The sequence below is a fragment of the Eretmochelys imbricata genome, chromosome 2 (genome assembly GCF_965152235.1).
Source record: "Eretmochelys imbricata isolate rEreImb1 chromosome 2, rEreImb1.hap1, whole genome shotgun sequence".
NCBI lineage: Eukaryota > Metazoa > Chordata > Testudines > Cheloniidae > Eretmochelys > Eretmochelys imbricata.
Genome location: NC_135573.1, coordinates 64,279,038 through 64,300,403, shown reverse-complemented (window position 1 = coordinate 64,300,403; position 21,366 = coordinate 64,279,038). Strand labels below are relative to the sequence as shown.

The following is a 21,366-nucleotide window of genomic DNA, read 5'->3' as shown; positions in this document are numbered from 1 at the left end:
CATCTCATGTCACAGACAGCAGTCTTTACAGGAATGCTAATTAGAAATAGAAGAGAGGTTACAAAAAGTGTCACTCTGCAAAGAAGTAGAGATTCAAATTTGGACAATACATGCACCATGTCAATGCTTCAGGCAACAAGGCAAATCTGGTTCCTCTTTCACACCTTCCTCCCTGTAAACAAACTGAATAATGTTCATATTCATCTTGTCTCTTGTGGCACTTAATATTAAAAGGCAGGAGCAGTCTCAGAAAAAAAACCAGTTACCTAACTTTCGTGCTTCAAGATGTGTTGCTCATGTCCATTCCATGTTAGGTATGGGCACACTCACGTGCGCAGCTGCCCGAGATTTTTCCCCTAATGGTATCCATAGGGCTGGCCGTAGTGCCCCCTGGAGCCCCACGCTCATTCGCCGGTATAAGGCGCCTCTCAGTTCCTTCTTGCGGCAACTCTGACAGGGGGGTGGGGTGGGTTGTCATGGAACGGACATGAGCAACACATCTCAAAAAACAACACATACAAACGGTATGTAGCCATTTTTTTCTTCTTTGAGTGCTTGCTCATGTTGATTCCATGTTAGGCGACCCACAAGCAGTATCCCTGAAGGTGGTCTTGGAGTTCACAGGCATGCTGATTGTAACACTGCTTTCCCAAAGTGTGCTTTGTCCCAGGCCTGCTGGGTGATAGCATAGTGGGAAGCAAAGGTATGAATAGATGATCATGTCACAGCTCTGGAGATGTCTGGGATCAGAACTTGTGCGAGGAAGACCGCTGACAAATCCTGAACTCTCACGGAATAGGCCGTCAAGATAGTCGGCAGCGGAAGCTTTGCCTACTCATAGCAAAACCTGATGCAGGCAGTTATCCAGGACAAGATTCTTTGGGATGTCATGGGCAGACTTTTTATCCTGTCCACCTCTGCCACAAATAGCTGTGCTGACTTGCGAAAGGGCGAAAGGGTCTAGTCCTTTCAATGTAGAAGGCCAGGGCATGCCTAACACATGCAGACCATGTTCCTCATCCAAACTGTGGGGCTTCGGGAATAAGACAGGCAGAAAATGTCCTGGCTGTAGTGGAACGGTGACACTACCTTTGGCAAGAAGGCCAAATGGGGGTGCAGCTGGACCTTGTATTTGGAGAACATTGTGTAAGGGGGTTCTGAAGTCAGGGCTCTGATTTCAGAGACCCTTCTAGCTGACATAATTGCCACTAGGAAGGCCACGTTCCAGGAGAGCAGCAGCGAACAAGAAGCCAATGGCTCAAAGTGGAGTTGTGTGAGCCTGGACAGAACCAGATTTAGGTCCCACGGGGGACTGGGATGTGGACCTGTGGATATAGTTTCTCTAAGCCCTTGAGGAACCAGTCTGTCATCTCATAAGAGAATACTGACCTGCCCTGGACTGGACGATGGAAGGTTGAAATGGCCACCAAAGTAGACCCTGACCAAGGATAGAGCCAGACCATGGTGATTCAGGAGGAGCAGGTAGTCCAAGATGGTCTATAGAGAGGTCTATATCAGGGCAAGACTCTGATCAGGAGCCCAACAGATGAAGTGAAACCAGGTATTATAGGGATAACAGAAACATGGTGGAATAGTAGTCATGACTGGACTACAGGTATTGAAGGGTATGTGCTGTTTAGAAAAGACCGAAATAAAGGTAAAGGTGGTGGAGTAGCATTGTATATCAATGATGAGGTAGAATGTAAAGAAATAAGAAGTGAGGGAATGGATAAGACAGAGTCCGTCTGGGCAAAAATGACATTGGGGAAGAAAACTATTAGAGCCTCCCTGGGATAGTGCTTATGGTGTGCTATAGACCGCCGGGATCTAATTTGGATATGGATAGAGCCCTTTTTAATGTTTTTAATAAAGTAAATACTAATGGAAACTGTGTGATCATGGGAGACTAACTTCCCAGATATAGACTGGAGGACGAGTGCTAGTAATAATAATAGGGCTCAGATTTTCCTAGATGCGATAGCTGATGGATTCCTTCATCAAGTAGTTGCTGAACTGACTAGAGGGGATGCCATTTTAGATTTGGTTTTGGTGAGTAGTGAGGACCTCATAGAAGAAATGGTTGTAGGGGATAATCTTGGCTCAAGTGATCATGAGCTTATTCAGTTCAAACTGAACGGAAGGATTAACAAAAATAAATCTGCAACTAGGGTTTTTGATTTGAAAAGGGCTGACTTTAAAAAATTAAGGAAATTAGTTAGGGAAGTGGATTGGACTGATGAACTTATGGATCTAAAGGTAGAGGAGGCCTGGGATTACTTTAAATCAAAGCTGCAGAAGCTATCGGAAGCCTGCATCCCAAGAAAGGGGAAAAAATTCATAGGCAGGAGTTGTAGACCAAGCTGGATGAGCAAGCATCTCAGAGAGGTGATTAAGAAAAAGCAGAAAGCATACAGGGAGTGGAAGATTGGAGGGATCAGCAAGGAAAGCTACCTTATTGAGGTCAGAACATGTAGGGATAAAGTGAGAAAGGCTAAAAGTCAAGTAGAGTTGGACTTTGCAAAGGGAATTAAAACCAATAGTAAAAGGTTCTATAGCCATATAAATAAGAAGAAAACAAAGAAAGAAGAAGTGGGACTGCTAAACCCTGAGGATGGAGTGGAGGTTAAGGATAACCTAGGCATGGCCCAATATCTAAACAAATACTTTGCCTCAGTATTTAATAAGGCTAAAGAGGATCTTAGGGATAATGGTAGCATGACAAATGGGAATGGGGATATGGAGGTAGATATTACCATACCTGAGGTAGAAGTGAAACTCAAACAGCTTAATGGGACTAAATCGGGGGGCCCAAATAATCTTCATCCAAGAATATTAAGGGAATTGGCACCCGAAATTGCAAGCCTATTAGCAAGAATTTTTAATGAATCTGTAAACTCAGGAGTTGTATCGTATGATTGGAGAATTGCTAACATAGTTCCTATTTTTAAGAAAGGGAAAAAAAGTAATCCAGGTAACTACAGGCCTGTTAGTTTGACATCTGTAGTATGCAAGGTCTTGGAAAAAATTTTGAAGGAGAAAGTAGTTAAGGACATTGAAGTCAATGGTAAATGGGACAAAATACAACATGGTTTTACAAAAGGTAGATTGTGCCAAACCAACCTGATCTCCTTCTTTGAGAAAGTAACAGATTTTTTTAGACAAAGGAAACGCAGTGGATCTAATTTACCTAGATTTCAGTAAGGCGTTTGATACCATGCCACATGGGGAATTATTAGTTAAATTGGAAAAGATGGGGATCAATATGAACACTGAAAGGTGGATAAGGAATTGGTTAAAGGGGAGACTACAACGGGTCCTACTGAAAGGTGAACTGTCAGGCTGGAGGGAGGTTACCAATGGAGTTCCTCAAGGATCAGTTTTGGGACCAATCTTTTTATTACTGACCTCAGCACAAAAAAGTGGGAGTGTTCTAATAAAGTTTGCAGACGATACAAAGCTGGGAGGTATTGTCAATTTAGAGAAGGACCAGGATATCCTACAGGAGGATTTGGATGACCTTGTAAACTGGAGTAATAGTAATAGGATGAAATTTAATAGTGAGAAGTGTAAGGTTATGCATTTAGGGATTAATAACAAGAATTTTAATTATAAGCTGGGGACGCATCAATTAGAAGTAATGAAGGAGGAGAAGGACCTTGGAGTATTGGTTGATCATAGGATGACTATGAGCCGCCAATGTGATATGGCTGTGAAAAAAGCTAATGCGGTCTTGGGATGCATCAGGAGAGGTATTTCCAGTAGGGATAAGGAGGTTTTAGTACCGTTATACAAGGCACCGGTGAGACCTCACCTGGAATACTGTGTGCAGTTCTGGTCTCCCATGTTTAAGAAGGATGAATTCAAACTGGAACAGGTACAGAGAAGGGCTACTAGGATGATCCGAGGAATGGAAAGCTTGTCTTATGAAAGGAGACTCAAGGAGCTTGGCTTGTTCAGCCTAACTAAAAGAAGGTTGAGGGGAGATATGATTGCTTTCTAAAAATATATCAGAGGGATAAATACCGGAGAGGGAGAGGAACTATTTAAGATCAGTACCTATGTGGACACAAGAACAAATGGATATAAACTAGCCACCAGAAAGTTTAGACTTGAAATTAGACGAAGGTTTCTAACCATCAGAGGAGTGATGTTTTGGAATACCTTTCCAAGGGAAGCAGTGGAGGCAAAAGATCTATCTGGCTTTAAGATTAAACTTGATAAGTTTATGGAGGAGATGGTATGATGGGATAACATGGTTTTGGTAATTAATTGATCTTTAAATATTCATGGTAAATAGGCCTAATGGCCTGTGATGGGCTGTTAGATGGGGTGGGATGAGAGTTACTACAGAAAATTCTTTCCTGGGTGTTAGGATATAGATATTCAGGCCTGTCTGTAAAGGCCTATACTCTAAGAATTTAGGTGTATTCTTATCACTTGGCTAGTGATAGAGGTATAAAAGAAAGAATCAAAACCACTGTCTGCCAGTGTAAGGGCCTTCTCTTACTGTGACAGTTTGTGGCCCTGTGCTTAGGCTCAGGCCTTTGGCTAAGCAGCAGAGGCAGCCATAAGCTGGGAAGCGAACGGTCACATCCTCACATTCCAAACTAGTCACACTGAAATAAGGTGCTATTGGGCTGTTAGGCACTATCAGGACAGGATAGTTCCTATCACCTCCAGAGAAAGGGAAGTGCCTAGACAATGTAAAAGGAAACTTAGTTTGATAGCATCCTGTCTGGCAAGAACTCACTTATCAATAGCTGGGATGTGAAATCCTCACTTCTGTATTGTTTTGTCATTATAGTTCCCACTTTGCTGTTGTTTGTCTGTATAATCTCTGTCTGGTTCTGTGATTGTTCCTGTCTGCTGTATAATTAATTTTGCTGGGTGTAAACTAATTGAGGTGGTGGGATATAATTGGTTACATAATCATGTTACAATATGTTAGGATTGGTTAGTTAAATTTCAGGAAAATGATTGGTTAAGGTATAGCTAAGCAGAAGTCAAGTTTTACTATATAATCTGTAGTCAATGAGGAAGTGACTGGGTGTGGGTGTGGGTGTGGGTGGGGGTGGGCATGTGGGTGTGTGAGATGGGAACAGGGAATGGGGGTAAGAAAATTGGAATCATGTTTTGCTAAAGGGGGAAATGGGAACAGGGAATGGGAGTAAGGAAGTTGGAATCATGTTTAGCTAAGGGTAGGAATGGGAACAGGGACACAGGTGTAAGGCTCTGTGGTGTCAGAGCTGGGAAGGAGGATACTAAGGAAGGAAACTGGAATCATGCTTGCTGGAAGTTCACCCCAATAAACATCGAATTGTTTGCACCTTTGGACTTCGGGTATTGTTGCTCTCTGTTCATGCGAGAAGGACCAGGGAAGTAAGTGGGTGAAGGAATAAGCCCTCTAACATCTTGGTGCCGTGACTCGGATGCATCGCATTGGATAGGTGAGTGGCAGCCTGTAAGTCCCCCTCCCCAACAGTCCGCGCAGCTGCTTGGAGGGGGTATCGCGAACTCTCGTGATGGTAGTTGCGGGTTCTGGCAAGCCAGGGTAAAGGATTTTTTGGATGAATGGATAAGGGAGGACCAGGGCCCATACCAGGTACAGGGGTCAACCTGGGATAAGATTAAAAAGGAAATGGAGGAAGTGTTAGGGGACCCAGAGGTATGGGGGGTGGCTGAGGAGCCCACCCTCCTTGGTATATGGGTAGGGGAAGAAGGTCCCTACCCATGGGGACTGAATGCCTCCCAGGGAAAAGAGGCACTTCAGTCTGCTTGAGAGGTTTGAAGTAAGGGCAGCATTATGGGAAGCTGCCAGTAATCTTTCAAGTTTGGTGCTGCTTCAGCAAGGGCTGCTGAAGGGTTGTAAATTAGTTAGGGGTAGTGAAAGATGATTTGGCACAAAAAGGTTTAAGGTCAAAAGCAGAGTTAACAGACCACCTTTAGAGACTGGATCTGAGACTTGGTCCTGGGGGAGTGGAGAAAAAAAAAAAAAAAATAAAAGTTTCAAAGTGCAACCTGCCTTTCCACACTCTTTTGTTTTTCTGAAGTTTTAATGGAGGGTACTTTGGATACTTATGTGAGATGTCAAGAAGGAAGTTTTTGTTTAATGATAAAACCCAGTTATATAAATGTAACTGTATGTGCAACTCTGGGCAGTCACATTGGATGGAAGCTTGGTAATTAGATTATCCAAGGGGGTCAGGTCGAGTGGCTACTACCACCACTATGCTTCTGTCCCCAGAAGCCTTTATGGCTATTCTGAGGGAAAATGGGCCCTTTTCCCACAGAAATGGTCTATAGGGGACTGCTGCAGGCAGCAGGCAGAGAGAGAATCTGAGCAAAATTATTTGACTATTGGGTAATGTAATCAAAATCACTAAAGGATGGAAGAGGTTTCTTTTGGAACTTAACTTGGCTGCCCCTAGTTGTGTCTAGTTGTACAAGATGGAAGTGTAATCAGGGTACAGTTGTGTAAAAAAGAGTAATCACAGTGCAAGGGATGTTAGGCAAAACAGAATTTTGTGTGTGTGTGCACAGGTAAAAGAAAAGGAAAAGGGGAGGAATGAGGGGAACACTGAGCCTTGGGATGGCTCTGGGGGATTAGATTGTTGCTTTGGTGGGTGTGCATGAAAACTCTGTAGGCATGGGGGAGGCAGTTATACCTTGTGTAAAATTAATTTGGCTAATATGATGTTATGGAGGTTAAACTATATGGAAGGAATTTGCATTTTCCCAGGACATGTGCAGTGTATATTGAAAAAGGAGTAAAAGAAATGCAAATAAAACATGGTACTTCATTAAAATCCTAATAGGGCTCCAAAAGGAGCCACAATAGGTTGTGCTTTCTTTTTCAGATCGTTGTGTTTTGGAGCAGGAGATGAAAGTGGAAAGTAATCAGAACTCTGGTGGAAGTAAAATGCTTCCCTTTTAAGACAGTGTCTGAGCTGCTAACAGCTTTGGATCCAGAAGCAAGCTAGTAAGCCTCTGTGTGCAAATGCAAATTACCTAGCTGATGGGCACAAAGGAGCTGCAAATAACTGAATACATCTGGTCAGCAAACAAGCTACTAGAAGACTCAGATTATGGCCCTTCAGGAAAGGGAGGTGAAAAAAAAACAAACAAGTCAAGCCTGAAAATAAGGGGGACAGGTTAACCTTAAGGGGGGTGTGTGTGTGTGTGTGTGTGTGTGTGTGTGTACAGTGCTAAAATCTGAAGCTGTGTCTCAGCTATTACCTGAGAATAAACTTAAAGCTTGGTACAGCAGAGAAACTATTGCAAACTTGGTCTGTTGTACAAGAGGGGAAACTGAGGTACACCATCTCATGAATTTCATAAATGACCAGTGAGTGAGGTAATTCACTAGCCTGACTATAGAACAAAATAAGGACAGTCTGGAGGTAATTCTTCTGTTTTTCCTGCAAGTAGCAAGGACATTTGTAAAAGAAAGTGGTATTATTATTAAGCAATAATCTGTCCCCACCATGGGGAAGGAAATTGTTTCTTTTGTTTTTCAGACACTCTACAAGCAAGCTGGCGCCAGCGGGAAAAATAACCCAGAATACCATGGATCTATGTTTTGTGTTGTTTGTCTGTGGTGTTTGTCTTGTTGCTAGCATTGTTGTGTTTTAATGAACAGAAAACCTCATGATATGGGTGGGGGGTGGCTTCAAAAGGCTGGCCTTGGGGGGGGAAGATGTGTATGGGAATGCAAATTCTCAACTAGGAGGCCAGGACCTGTGTAATAGCTACCGTGGTACCTGGAAATGGAATGGCAACTAAGGTGGCCCCCACAAGCCCTATGGAAATAATGAAAAGGGGAGGAGCTCACTGGGAATTAATGGAGGGGTGTGTAAAATAGTGTAAATCAATAGAAGATGTTTGGATGTGCCCCTCTCCTATGACTATAGAGGAGCAGGATCAATGGCCTATGCAAGGGGTGGACAATTGGGTGTACTGTGTATAAGGTGTTTTGCTGGGAATGTACATATTACTGGGGGCACAATTACACCGGCCCATAACCAAACTACACCCATCTACATGCTGCTATATGGACTTTGGTGCACAAATGGATCTGTGAATCTTATTGCTGTGAATAAGCCAGTGCCTACTGCCTGATTCCATACCAAGTGGTCAAGCTGGTTTGGACAATATCCCATTTCTCTGTGAACATTCAATGGACTTGTGATATGGACAAAAGCATACAAAACTTGCAGGAGCAGCTTGTTGCAACTGCCAGCAACTGGACACAAGATCGTGACCCCATCGAAGGAGGAGAGGCAGTATTTTGGGGGTGTCTCGGATGTTGGACCATACTGCAGTGGTCAGGACTCGGTGTTGCTGTGGATTTTGTATTGTTAACTATACTTGTGTTACGTTGCATAGGGAGATAACCTATTAGGAATGTAATAAGCCCTCCAAACCCTGCAGTGTACTAGACAACCCGGACCCAACCTTCTCAGGCCCACTCTAATGGGAAGTCTGGAACACTAATTGGAATAAGTGTGGTATGCCCGTATGAGAGAAGGTGCAGGGCACAATACTACACAAGGGGCAGTGGGACAAATGGAATATCGACACCTTCCACCTTGATGCCTGGCCCTATCAGGAAATGTGTCGCCATATGTCCTATGCTTTTCCAGGGATACCTGGGCAGGAGGATCCCAAAAGAAAAAGAAAAAAAAAAGGGGTGGAGTGTTAGGATATAGATATTCAGGCCTGTCTGTAAAGGCCTATACTCTAAGAATTTAGGTGTATTCTTATCACTTGGCTAGTGATAGAGGTATAAAAGAAAGAATCAAAACCACTGTCTGCCAGTGTAAGGGCCTTCTCTTACTGTGACAGTTTGTGGCCCTGTGCTTAGGCTCAGGCCTTTGGCTAAGCAGCAGAGGCAGCCATAAGCTGGGAAGCGAACGGTCACATCCTCACATTCCAAACTAGTCACACTGAAATAAGGTGCTATTGGGCTGTTAGGCACTATCAGGACAGGATAGTTCCTATCACCTCCAGAGAAAGGGAAGTGCCTAGACAATGTAAAAGGAAACTTAGTTTGATAGCATCCTGTCTGGCAAGAACTCACTTATCAATAGCTGGGATGTGAAATCCTCACTTCTGTATTGTTTTGTCATTATAGTTCCCACTTTGCTGTTGTTTGTCTGTATAATCTCTGTCTGGTTCTGTGATTGTTCCTGTCTGCTGTATAATTAATTTTGCTGGGTGTAAACTAATTGAGGTGGTGGGATATAATTGGTTACATAATCATGTTACAATATGTTGGGATGAGAGTTACTACAGAAAATTCTTTCCTGGGTATCTGGCTGGTGAACCTTGCCCGTATGCACAGGGTTTAGCTGATCGCCATATTTGGGGTTGGGAAGGAATTTTCCTCCAGGGCAGATTGGAAGAGGCCCTAGAGGTTTTTCACCTTCCTCTGTAGCATGGTGGAGGATTCTCTGCTCCTTGAAGTCTTTAAACCACGATTTGAGGACTTCAATAGCTCAGACATAGGTGAGGTTTTTCAGGAGTGGGTGGGTGAGATTCTGTGACCTGCGTTGTGCAGGAGGTCAGACTAGATGATCATAATGGTCCCTTCTGACCTTAGTATGAACCTACAAGTGCTTCCACTTGGCCAAGAAGGTCGCTCTGTTGGAGGGTTTTCTGCTACCTAATAAAACTTGCTGGTACTGCTCCAATTAGGCTTGTTCCTCCGAGTTCAGCCACACAGCAGTCAGGCTGCCAGGTGCAGGGATGCGAGGTTCAGATGGAATAAGCAGCCTTGGTTCTGGGAGATCAAGTCTGGGTGCATCGTGAGCTCTATTCCAGCTACTACCAACAGTTCCAGAAGTATGCCAAACTAATGCTGGGGGCGATTAGGATTATCCTTGCCTTGTCTCTTGATCTTTACGAGGCCCTTGTGAATCAACTGTATCAATGGAAAGGCGTACAGCAGACCCCCACAGACTATCAGAGCAGAAAGGCATTGGACAGGGAGCGCTTGCTGAGCCCTCACATTGAGCAGAGCTACTAGCCTTTCATGTTTTTCCTGGTGGCGAACAGGTCCATTTGGGAAGTGCCCCACTTCTGGAAGATGGCACTGACTACCTCAGGGTGGAGGGACCACTCGTGGCAAGAGGAAAAGGACCCGCTAAGGCAATCTACCAGCGTATTCCAGTCCCCTGGAAGGTGCACTGTCTTGAGGTGAACATGTTGGATGAAGAAGTCCCACAACCGTAACGCCCCCTGGCACAGGGCTGAGGAAGGAGCCCCTCCTTTTTTATTATAGATCAAGGCCATATTGTCCATCAGGATCCGCGCCACCTTGCCCAAGATGTAAGGAAGAAACACCTGGCAAGCCAAGCAAATCTCCCTCAGTTTCCTGACATGCATGATGAGGGAGAGTTCCTCCTGTGACCGGAGATCTTGGATACTGCAACTGCCAAGGTGGGGTCCCCAACCCAGGTCTGATGCATCTGAGATCAATGTCACTGACGGGCATAGAGTGGCAAACGGTCATTACTGATCGCGGATCTGCCCACCAAGTCAACAATGCGAGAACGGCTGACGGGATTGAGAGGAATAATTCCAGGTGGCGTTTGCTGGAGGAGTAGAACTCTGAGGTGCAGCTGTACATACCGTGCACGCTGCCTTGTGACCCAGCAATCTCAAAACATAACTGAGGGGTCATGAGCGGGTGAAATCTGACATGGGGGAACTGGACTTCTGGCAGGTAGGCTCTGGCCTGACTGAAGTTGAGCATTGCTCCTATAAAATCTATCCTCTGTGTTGGGATCAGAGTGGATATCTGCTTGTTTATCAGCAGACCCAGCCGTAGCCAAGTGACCCTTACTATACTGAAGCTGTGTTGAACCTGAACACGCAACTGGCCCTTGATTAACCAGTCATCAAGGTATGGATAGATCTGTATGCCTCGATGTCTCAAGTGAACCGCAACTACCGCCATACACTTTGTAAAAATCCTTGGGGCTGATGAAAGTCCAAAGGTGAGTGCAGTAAATTGGTAGTGGCGCTGGCCCACCATGAATTGAAGGAACCTCCTGTGTCCACAGAAGATGGAGATATGGAAATAGGCGTCTTTTAGGGTGAGGGTGGCATATCAATCTCCCAGATCCAGGGAGGAAACGATGGAGGACAGGGAGACTATGGAGAACTTCAACTTCTTGAGATGTTCGTTGAGGAGAAGGTGCTCATTCTAGGATGGGTCTGAGGTCTCCTTTGGGCTTCGGGATCAGGAAATATTGGGAGTAACCCCCCCCCAACCCCCCCCCCCCACAGGAGAGTCTATCTCCTGGACGAGGAGATGCTTGTGAGAAGGGTGCCTGAAGAGGGACAGGACTGGGGGATAAGAGGGCGGGATGGATGAAAACTGCAGAATATATCGGAGTGTCAAAGTGGAGAACACCAAGTGGTCCGAAGTTATTTGGGACCATGAAGTATGGAACGTAGATAGATGGTAAAAACAAAAGGGCGGGGGGGGGGGGGTGGATCCTGTGCTAAGTCTGGTACACTGCCCTCAGGTGCACCCTCAAAAAAGGCCTGTCTAGGGCTAGCTGGGTAGGCCGAGGTGGAAGGTGCAGGCTGTCTGCGTTTATAGCCCTTTCTTTTCTTCTTGAAGGGCTCGTGCCTAGAGGTCCTGAGAACTTGTGAAGTGGTTGCGGCCGGAAGCCTTTTCTGGAGCCCAGGGACACGTATAGGCCCAAAGATCGCAGCATGACCCTTGAGTCTTTCAGCCCATACAGATTGGCATCCGTCAGCTCAGAGAACAGGGTGTTGCCCTCAACGGGGAGGTCTTAGACCGACTGCTGCACTTCTGGAGAAAAGACAGAGCACTGCAGCCATGAGCTATGCCGCATGGACACTGCCAAGGCCATTGACCTGGCTGCCGAGTCAGCCTCATCCAAGGCAACCATGATGGCCAGGAATTCTTGCCTCGAATGCTGAGGCAAGGACTCTTTAAATTTCATCATGGAGTCCCAGGTATTATATTTATATCTCCCCAGCAATGCCTGGTGGTTGGAGATCCTGAGTTGGAGTCTGGCAGTGGAATACATTTTTCTTCCGAACAAGTCCAGCATTCTTGTGTCCATATTTTTAGGTGTAGTGCTCGCCTGACCCTGTGTCTCCCACTTATTTACAGCGGATGCCAGTGGGGATCCAGGCGGTGGGTACATATATTCATAACCCTGGATCAGGACATAATACTTTTTCTCTGCCCTTTTCAATATTGCGAGCAGAGATGATGGGGTCTGCCAGAGTCCTTTGACCAGTTTCAACACCCCTTCATGGACTGGCATCGCAAACTTAGAGGGGACTGCTGCAGCCCAGAATATCCAAGAGACTGTCTGTGGGCTCCTTCAGCTCCACTTCTAGCTCCAAATTCGAGATGACCCGTTTAAGGAACTCGTGGTGAACCCGAAAGTTATCCAATGGTAATGGGTGGGCAGGACCAGCCACCGCCTCATCTGGAGATGATGAGGAGGACAATGCTAATGCTGTGGGAGGGGCTGGAACCTCCTCTGTAACTGGGGTAGATGGCTCTGGAGCCGTTGCTGGAGCCTCGGTACCGGCATTGGAGTTCGAGTCAGGCAACTGCAACTGCACAGACGGCGCTGGGGCTTGCTTCTCAGATGTGGATGACTGATGGGAGTGGGATTCCTAGCATCAGGCAGAACCCCCAGGGGTTCCAATATGGCCAGTGTGTTGGCTACTCCCCTGATGGTCAGGCACCCACTGCAGGAACAGTCCCGAAACCCAGTGTACAGGCCAAATGGTGTTTCGGTGGCAAGGGGATGGATTCCTCTTCCAAGTCCGAGAAGGAATTCTCCCTCAGAGACCACGGGCACGGATGTCAGTGCTTTCCCCTGCCAGCTATGATGGGGATTGACGCTAGAGGGAAGGAGACTGGCATCGTGACTCCGGAGACTGATACCGTGAAGACTGGAATCAATACTGAGACAGAGAATGCTGAGGAGTCTGGGATCGAGGATCCAGCGACAGACCACTGCGGCAGGCCCATGAGGGGTTTCCCTCTGGAGGAAGCCGCCTTCACTGACTCCGAGGTCGAAGGTTAGTCTTGCAATGTGGGCGGAATGGGGAAGGCCATCAGGTCCCTGGAAGCCTGAAATGCCTCTGGTGTCAAAGGGGCTCTCAAGTGCAAGTCCCAACTGCTTCCAGGTTTTGGCGGCGGTTCCTCACTGGGCTTGGAGCCCTGGAGATGCTCCTGCATGCAGCTCAGAAGACAGCAAGTGGCGTGGCACGGGTCCTGGCTCATCCACCACTGCTTTCTTATCCTTCTTCAGTACGGGGGAGCGCCCTGGGATATGATGGGACCACTACCTATACTAACTAAGCTAACAACTAAGAACTAATAGGTAACTATACGCAAGAAACGGAGACCAAAAGCCACTAGGGAACACTTGGAAGTGCAAGAGAGAAAGACATTCAAACAACTGTCACAGGCAGTAAGAAGGAACTGAGGGGGCATGGGGCTGTCCCTTATAATGATGCATGAGTATAGGATCCCAGGGGGCACTATGGATACTACTGGGGAAAAATCTCCGGCAGCTGTGCACATGGGCATGCACACACCTAACATGGAATCAACATGAGTTAGCAGTCAAAGAAGAAACTAAGCATCCCTGCTTAGAATCATCAAATCCAATTTAAGGCTATCAAACTTCAGAGCTCACAATTATTAAATCTCTATGACAACATCCGAGAACGTTTGGTTTAACAACTCTGTATTTTAAACAAAAGTTTGTCACAATTAAAGGGCAAAATGCGCTCAGAGTCAGTATCCACTGGCCTGATCAAGTGTCTCTGGAGTTATTCTGCCCATTCCAGCTTATATATGGAGGTGGGTATCAAGAGCTGTGCTTGTTCTTGTTTTCTATCGTTTCTACCTCAGAGTTTTCTATTACATCATAACCATAGTGTTCTGTTGGTTTTTTTTTTTTTTTTTTTTTTTTTTTTTTTTAACACTTGCTTGTCAATTCCCCTTGCTGGCATGCTGAGGATATATACAACACAAGACATGATCCGATCCGCAGGCACCAGAAATAAGCGTAGATGCTTTTTTACTCTGTAGCTGTATTATGTCAAAAAAGTATATTCCTTCGTTTTAAAACAAAAGCAGTATGAGCTGGGGCTAACCAGAGCCGTGGAGAGCTACTAAAAGAAATCAAAATTACAAATGTACAGATTGTAAACTCTTGAGGTGAAGACTTACCGGTACTATGTTTGCACAGTACCATGCACAACAGGAGCTTGATCTAAGTGGGGTCTCTGGGAGCTACAATACAAACAATGATTTTACATTTTTTGTATATAGAAACCACTGCTCTGGCGCTATACATCTAGAAAGTAGCCAGGAATCAATATGTTCCAACAATATAGGAAGAATACAACAGATAACCAGACAATTAACGGTGAACTTGAAAAAGACTGCCAAAAATAACTTCTCAGAAAACTATGACCTAGTTTTTTTAGTCTTTACAAAAAAATCTAAAACCCAAGCTAATATACATTGCATATATTAAAACCACCCAAGAGAAATCCTAATGTGTCTGTCTTAGACCAAAAAAGGGAATAGATGCCTTTGCAAAAAGCCAAGCTGTCCAGATACTTGCATAGGCATAAGCAATACAAGTTCTTCTAGATTTTATCCAGAAGTAAAACTAAATATCAGAAGTAGCTATTGTAGATTTGTTCTTAGGTAGACCAGGCTCAGTCAATGGTCCTTAATTAAATAGGTCCTTAAGCCCAGAAGAAACCAGATAGCGCTATTTAAAATCAATAGCAATCTAGGGAACCAGGGTTTTCACAGACTGTAGAATGTGATAAGTGTAGTACAACTGCTTCCGTGTCATGACTGATTTTTTTTGAGGGGGGTACATTTATTATCAAGAGAAATAAGGAAATGCATCTCTGCTCCCACAAATACTTCTCCCACAGAATAAGAGCATGCCAGTCTTCCATCTTTGAAGATGAAATATTAAGAGCAAATCTTAGGACTGCCCTACCAAGCTGAACGCTGCAAATAATGTTACCTGATCAGAGATTTTTCTGATGGTGCTCCCTTTTTCCTGCTGCTTGCAGGTATTTTGCACTGAACATAAATGGTTGTGATTGAGAAGAAATTTGCTGGCTTACAGATTTAGGGAGTATGCTGTTCACCCCATTCTGTGATTATGGGACCATAGTTGTTCCCTCTTTTTATGTGAAAAGACATAATGTTGAGGAATCCAGAGGAGCAGTATATTGACGGAGTTTCCTACACCAAAATTCCAGAAAATTGATCATGCTGCAACCTTCCAGGAACGTCTACTTGCAATGACCCAGAAATAAATCTATCTTGATTCCACACTCCAAATGGTGTTCTTCATGATTCAGACAGATGATGAGAATGTTGCATTTGGATTTCTATCAATAAAGGGAATGTGTTACTGAGGAAGTGCGTAAGACACTTCCAGAGCCTGGAAATTCCAGCTTCTAATGAAAAAATTCTGGAAAAAGGTTGGAAATGTAACATTTTCCAAGGAGTCTTATCCACATACAAGACCACTTTATCAATCAGTTACAGGAATTAGGCTGCGGACACATTGCTGTGGGTTTAGGAGTTGATCTATTAAAAACTGGATCTTGTAGAATTTTTCCTAAATAGTTCCCAATAAGCCTGGAAAACAGAAGTGGCCTCAAGGTCACTTCTGCACTAGGCATTGCTGAGCACAAGATATGTCTCTTTGAAGTCCCACTGAAGCCACTAATAACTGCAGCAGGAAGAAGCACTTGGGCAGACCTCTACTGCTAAGGGAATTCCCCAAAACGCCCTCACTTCTACTTAGGACGTCAATTTCCTTTCAGTTAGGATGAAAGTGAGGGAAGAGGTTAAAAAAAGAACCCAAAACATATGCTCTCAGAGACGCAGATGAGGAAGCTCCCTTTTTCTAAGCAGAGGCAGTAGACAAGATTGAGGTGTCAGTTCAGTCAACAGGAGGAACTAGCAAGTAAGGAAAAAAGGGTACAAGAACTCTTGGTAGTTGTCTCCATCATTTGGAATGAGAAGGTTAATCAAATGGCACCAGTGGACATACAAGAAACTAATTTAGCAAACTTGAAAGCTAACTTCTTTTTAAAAGGGTGCATAACATAGCAAAGAAAGAATAGCAGGATTAAAAAAGCTAATATTCTCTATTCTTGATTACTTTGTTTATGCATGATCTGGCAACTTAAAACATAATGCTGCTTTGCACTGTTTTTTTTTTTTAAAAAAGATAACAAATATAGAGAAATCCAATATAGATTTAAATTAGCCATGCATTTATTTACTCCAGCCCAAAATAATGCAGGAACCTTATATTTGCTTAAAGTTTCAAAAATAAGTTTTGAGGACCAAAATTCTGCCCTCATTTACACCAATGCTTCATGCAGTAGTTACAGGCCATCTCCAATGTCTTTTTTATAAAACATACGATGCATCTTTCAAAGATCCCCAAAAACTTAAATCAATTCAGCCTGAAAATAAGGGTCTACAACTGAACTGCGAAAAACTATTTTGTTTGGGCAGAAAGATAAAGGTTCCCCCCCCCCCCCCCAAACTACTGCTTCAAATGCGTGAAGGGTACTAGCCAAACACCCAACCTTACTCCCTGTGAAGTCAATAACTTCAACAGAAAGAGGAATAGGGTCCAAAATCAATACAAAAGAAATTTAAGATGGATACTGCAGTCTCCTCCTGTTCCAGCGTACATAATTATTGTAGCACATGGTATATTAAAATCATCTACTTATCACACTCCTGCAATAAAAACCTACATTCCTTTTGCTCCTCTTGAAAGCACATTGGTGAGAATCACTTTTCGCTATTTAGAAAATGTAAATTATATTTATAATTAAGTTAACTAAAATAAATTTTAAACCTGCTGGCAGCTACAATATTATTGAAAGTGGATGTCACCTTTGGTGCTGCCAGTAGGAGGTCTGAATGTCAAGGATTTTAAAGCACAGTGATTTCTCTCCTACTTTAAAGGCCAGTTAAAGAGCAGAAAAAATTATGGTTTATTAGCATTAAATATTATGCAGTAAAGATCTTCTCATTATTAATACTGTATTAAATTAACATGGAAACAATCTCTTAATTTTGTACTCCCACAGATATATGCACCACAAAAGATATCCTTTGACAAAACGAAAAAAAAAAAAAATCTAATCAAAGTCACACAAGATACATAGTAAAATAGTCACACCATGCAAGTACTTGGATAGTTGCACACAAGCAGATGAAGCAGCCTTATTAATATACGTGTTTCTTCATTAGCTTCACAAACTTAATTTTAGACGGCACGTTTCTCAGGGCAGGGTCATTTCTTTTACTTGTCTTTAGAGCCCTATGAATATATATGGTACTATACAGATTATAATCTATTTATACAAGATTATTAACAGAACCAAGTCCCTTGGCTACTATCTATTTCTTTCCTAAAATGTGAACTGCAATTAAATCATACTATGGAATGGCTTGACCAGTTTTATTTTTTTAATTCCTAAAGTTTGTGTATTAATCTGCAACAGAACTAAACTACTTAAAACCACCCATTATTTTTCCCATCCTCCAGAACATATTGTTGTAACAGTAAAATTATATTTCAAAACTAGTATTTAGAGGGGAAAAATAGTAACTGATCTGTGACCTTTTATAACATATTTAAAGGAGACAGTATTTATGTTTTATGCACATTGGAAGGTGAGTTTATTATAGAAACAGTGTCACAGAACTGGCAGAATCCCCAATCATATCAAGTTCTGTAAAAGTGGAGATGTATCAAAGAGCAACACATGTATCTTGCTACCAGCTATGCAGCCAGAATGAGACGGCCATGAAAGCAATATTCAGAGTATTGTCCTATTTATATACACCATCAGAAAATTCAGATTTGCAGAATGATTACAGGAAAAAAAATCTGTTAGAGTTGATCATAAGTTGACAAAAAACAAGATAAAATACAAGCATGTGTAATGTTCAGTGCCAGCTCCCAATCTGTAGCTCTACAGACACACACAGCCCCATAGTCATAGGTTTGATTAGAATTCTTCTTGCTCTACCTGTCTTCAGCAGACTGAATGTAGCTCTGATCTCAGGAGTTCTCTCCCTAAACAGAAGAACTAAACAAATGGACTGAAGAACAAAGATTCTTGCCTCTCTCTTCAGACAGGAATCGGGGAGGGTAGCACTAAATGGCCGTTCAGAGAGCATGCACAATGTTCTGATTCTATACTAGAAGTTTGCACTGAAGTGTGGCATCAACACATAACAACACAAGAACATGGGTCACCAAATGAAATTAATAGGCAGCAGGTTTAAAAAAAAAAAAACACTAAAGGAAGTATTTCTTCACACAATGTACAGTCAACCTGTGGAACTCTTTGCCAGAGGATGTTGTGAAGGCCAAGACTATAACTGGGTTCAAAAAAAGAACTAGATAAATTCAAGGAGGATAGGCCCATCAATGGCTATTAGCCAGGATAGGTAGGAATGGTGTCCCTAGCTGCTGTTTGCCAGAAGCTGGGAATGGGCAACATGGGATGGATCAACTTGATGATTGCCTATTCTGTTCATTCCCTCAGAAGCACCTGGCATTAGCCACTGACCCAGTATGGCTGTTCTTATGTAATATTTTGCAGTGATGCACCATCAAGATGCAAACAGTACAGGTAATTTCAGGACACTGAATTGAAATTTTTCAGTTACTCTTTCCAATTCCATTTGATGACAAAGTATTTCACCAGCTTTGTACACTGAGTAACAATTTCTCAAAGTTTTCTTTTCAACAAGTACACAAATTATTTTCTCTTTAGTTTCAACAGTGAGGTGAGTTTTGAGATCAATATATTGCTCCTTATTTCCCTCTATTCAGGCTCCCTATTTACCTTTTTTTAAAAGACTGTGATGATCAATGTTGTTATAATAGAGTGGAAGGGAATTGTGGGAGAGATTCAGAAGGATTTAGTTTGAATGTCAGTCCGACCAGTACATGTATTGTTTTTATTGGTAACATTTATATATGTGCCCAGAACTCTGAATAGGTTAATTTGAACAAGAGAAAAAGAAAAGAAGAATAAACTGAAGTCAAAACCCAACATGAAACTTATTTTCAGCTACATATGAAATAACCGTGCAAGTCTTGATCCAAGTTTGAGACATGGTGGTCCAGAGGTCTTAATGAATCTGATGTAGTACATTAACATGAATAGTATCTGAAGTTTATGTTCTACAAGTATCTCCACTAAAATTCCAGGTGAATACAGGAAAAGGTATTCTCTAGCCACAAATGGAGTAATGTTGGTGTGCTCCAGAGGAAGCCTAGACTAGGCTTTTTCTATGTCAAAGGGATAGTCAATGTTATGCAAGACCTTTGAAGGGCAAAGGAAGTAAACAGTGATCTTTGGAGCTTTCAGGACCCCTCTGAGGGACAACAGACAATAAAGGCAAAATGCTCATACTTTTAATGTATAGAAAGCATTTATATAATATTTAGTTATTTCTACTACAACCTGATTTACAATGGACCTGACACATGTTTGAACAATGCTGTAATACTGTGAGCGTTTTAAGTACTGGTCCATCTTACATAAAATAATCAATTTTTAAAAATTCTTGGTATAATGATAAGTGAATACTTTGAGGTCTGAGGATCTTAAAGTCAAGTAATGTGAGGTAATAAATAATTCTACCTACTTTGTAGAGGAAAAAGAGTTCCTACAATTTTCATGCAAAGAATTATATTTTTAGGGTATTTCTCTATTTCCCAATTTAATCACTTAATGTCATAAAGTGAGACAAAATCAAGCAATATGAAATATGAAGGGTATGTTACATAGACTTCAGATTGTAATCCAAAAAGTTCTGTGTGTACTTGCCTAGCAAAACTTTGGCATCTTCCACATCAAAATCTCCATCTCCATCAGCATCATATATCCCAAGCTTGCCTAAAACGCAAAAAAAGAAGGGATAAGGATGAAAGACTTCAGTAAAATGCTTCCAAAGTAATATGTTCAACATGTGTTCATTATATACAGTGGGTTGTAAATATTATATATATTTTAATGATTTAGCCTCTGTCTGCCTAATTCAATTTTAGTCATGTGGAAAACAGCAAAACCATACTGAGTACAACACATTCTCTAAATAGGATTCTTAATGGAGTATAGGTCGATATCTATTTCAATGCATAATTTCTTTAGTCTGTCACACACAACAGCAAGTATATAATTCAATTAGAAATTGTGCACTTTATCTGAATGTATTGAATTCAAAGCTAGCTGTATGACCACGAGCAATCTGAAAGGGTGTAATCAAACAAATTTATGCAATCTAATCACCATTTCTTTTTTTCTCTCTTCATACTGACTGCTATTCTAGACACTTCCCATATATATGTTATCGGACAGTTAAAATTATGGTAGACTGGTTTCAGTATTGGGTTAGTGGAACAGAAGCAGCCCATATCCCACAAAAAGCAGGAAAGAATTCACAGACATTTCACCAATGGCTACATAGGTTTACTGTAGCTAAGAAACTAATCATCATCCAGGGCATATCATCATCACTAGTCATGACCCATGGTATACACAGAGAAGCAAAAGCAACATGTCATAAATGGTAGCTGCCTTAATCAGTAAAATCTAGTAAGGATTTTTAATACATGATCAAAACATGAGAGATCTTGCTTTTCTTTTATTTCAGCCACAGTAGCTTTAGCAGCCATATAGAGTTAACACTCAGGGGAACGTAGTCTCTTCTAGAAAATAAAGTATTACCTAAAACTATGTCATCTAAAAGAAGATGTTTCCTGGGATCAACAAATCAATTAGTAGGTCATTTAATACTTAATTAGTTTTTGATATATCTCAATTATCATGGCAAAACTCAAGCCTGAATCACAAAGCTGTAAGATCATGGGGAGGAGTTGTAAAATTTAGAGGTTCTTACAGCCTATCAGTTTATTCTGAGCATGCCATTGCTTTTCCCTTGAGGAAAGAACGGTTACCAACCACTAACACAGGGGCAAAAATTTATACAAAAATAAAAATAAATGTTAACCACTATTTTCCTGTTCTTCACAAAAAAATAATCCTACAGAAAATTTTAATAAACTAAAATATAGTTTATAAAATAGGACAGTTTGGTGGAAGCAGAATTCCAGGAACAGGTCCAGAATAGACTATAAATAAGCCATCACTACTCTGTTGCACCAATGAAATCTAAATTATTGCTGTTGATTTTGAGATTGAAGTACATAGTTAGAAATTCTGTAACATTCAGCTAGTAAGAAGAACTGAATTTCTCCAAGA

The 21,366-nt window shown here is 42.4% G+C and overlaps 1 protein-coding gene across 7 annotated transcripts in view; it reads right to left on the bottom strand.

The window, feature by feature from the left end:
- Window positions 1-21,366, bottom strand: part of ASPH (aspartate beta-hydroxylase) — a 203,569-nt gene that overhangs the window by 142,432 nt on the left and 39,771 nt on the right. For all 7 annotated transcript variants that reach the window (XR_013345144.1, XM_077810220.1, XM_077810221.1 and 4 more), the window contains one exon: window positions 19,933-20,001. Coding sequence is in view for 6 of the 7 variants with exons in the window: in XM_077810220.1 (XP_077666346.1) it covers window positions 19,933-20,001 (69 nt within the window). In the remaining variant the exon portion in view is untranslated. The remainder of the gene's footprint in view (window positions 1-19,932; window positions 20,002-21,366) is intronic.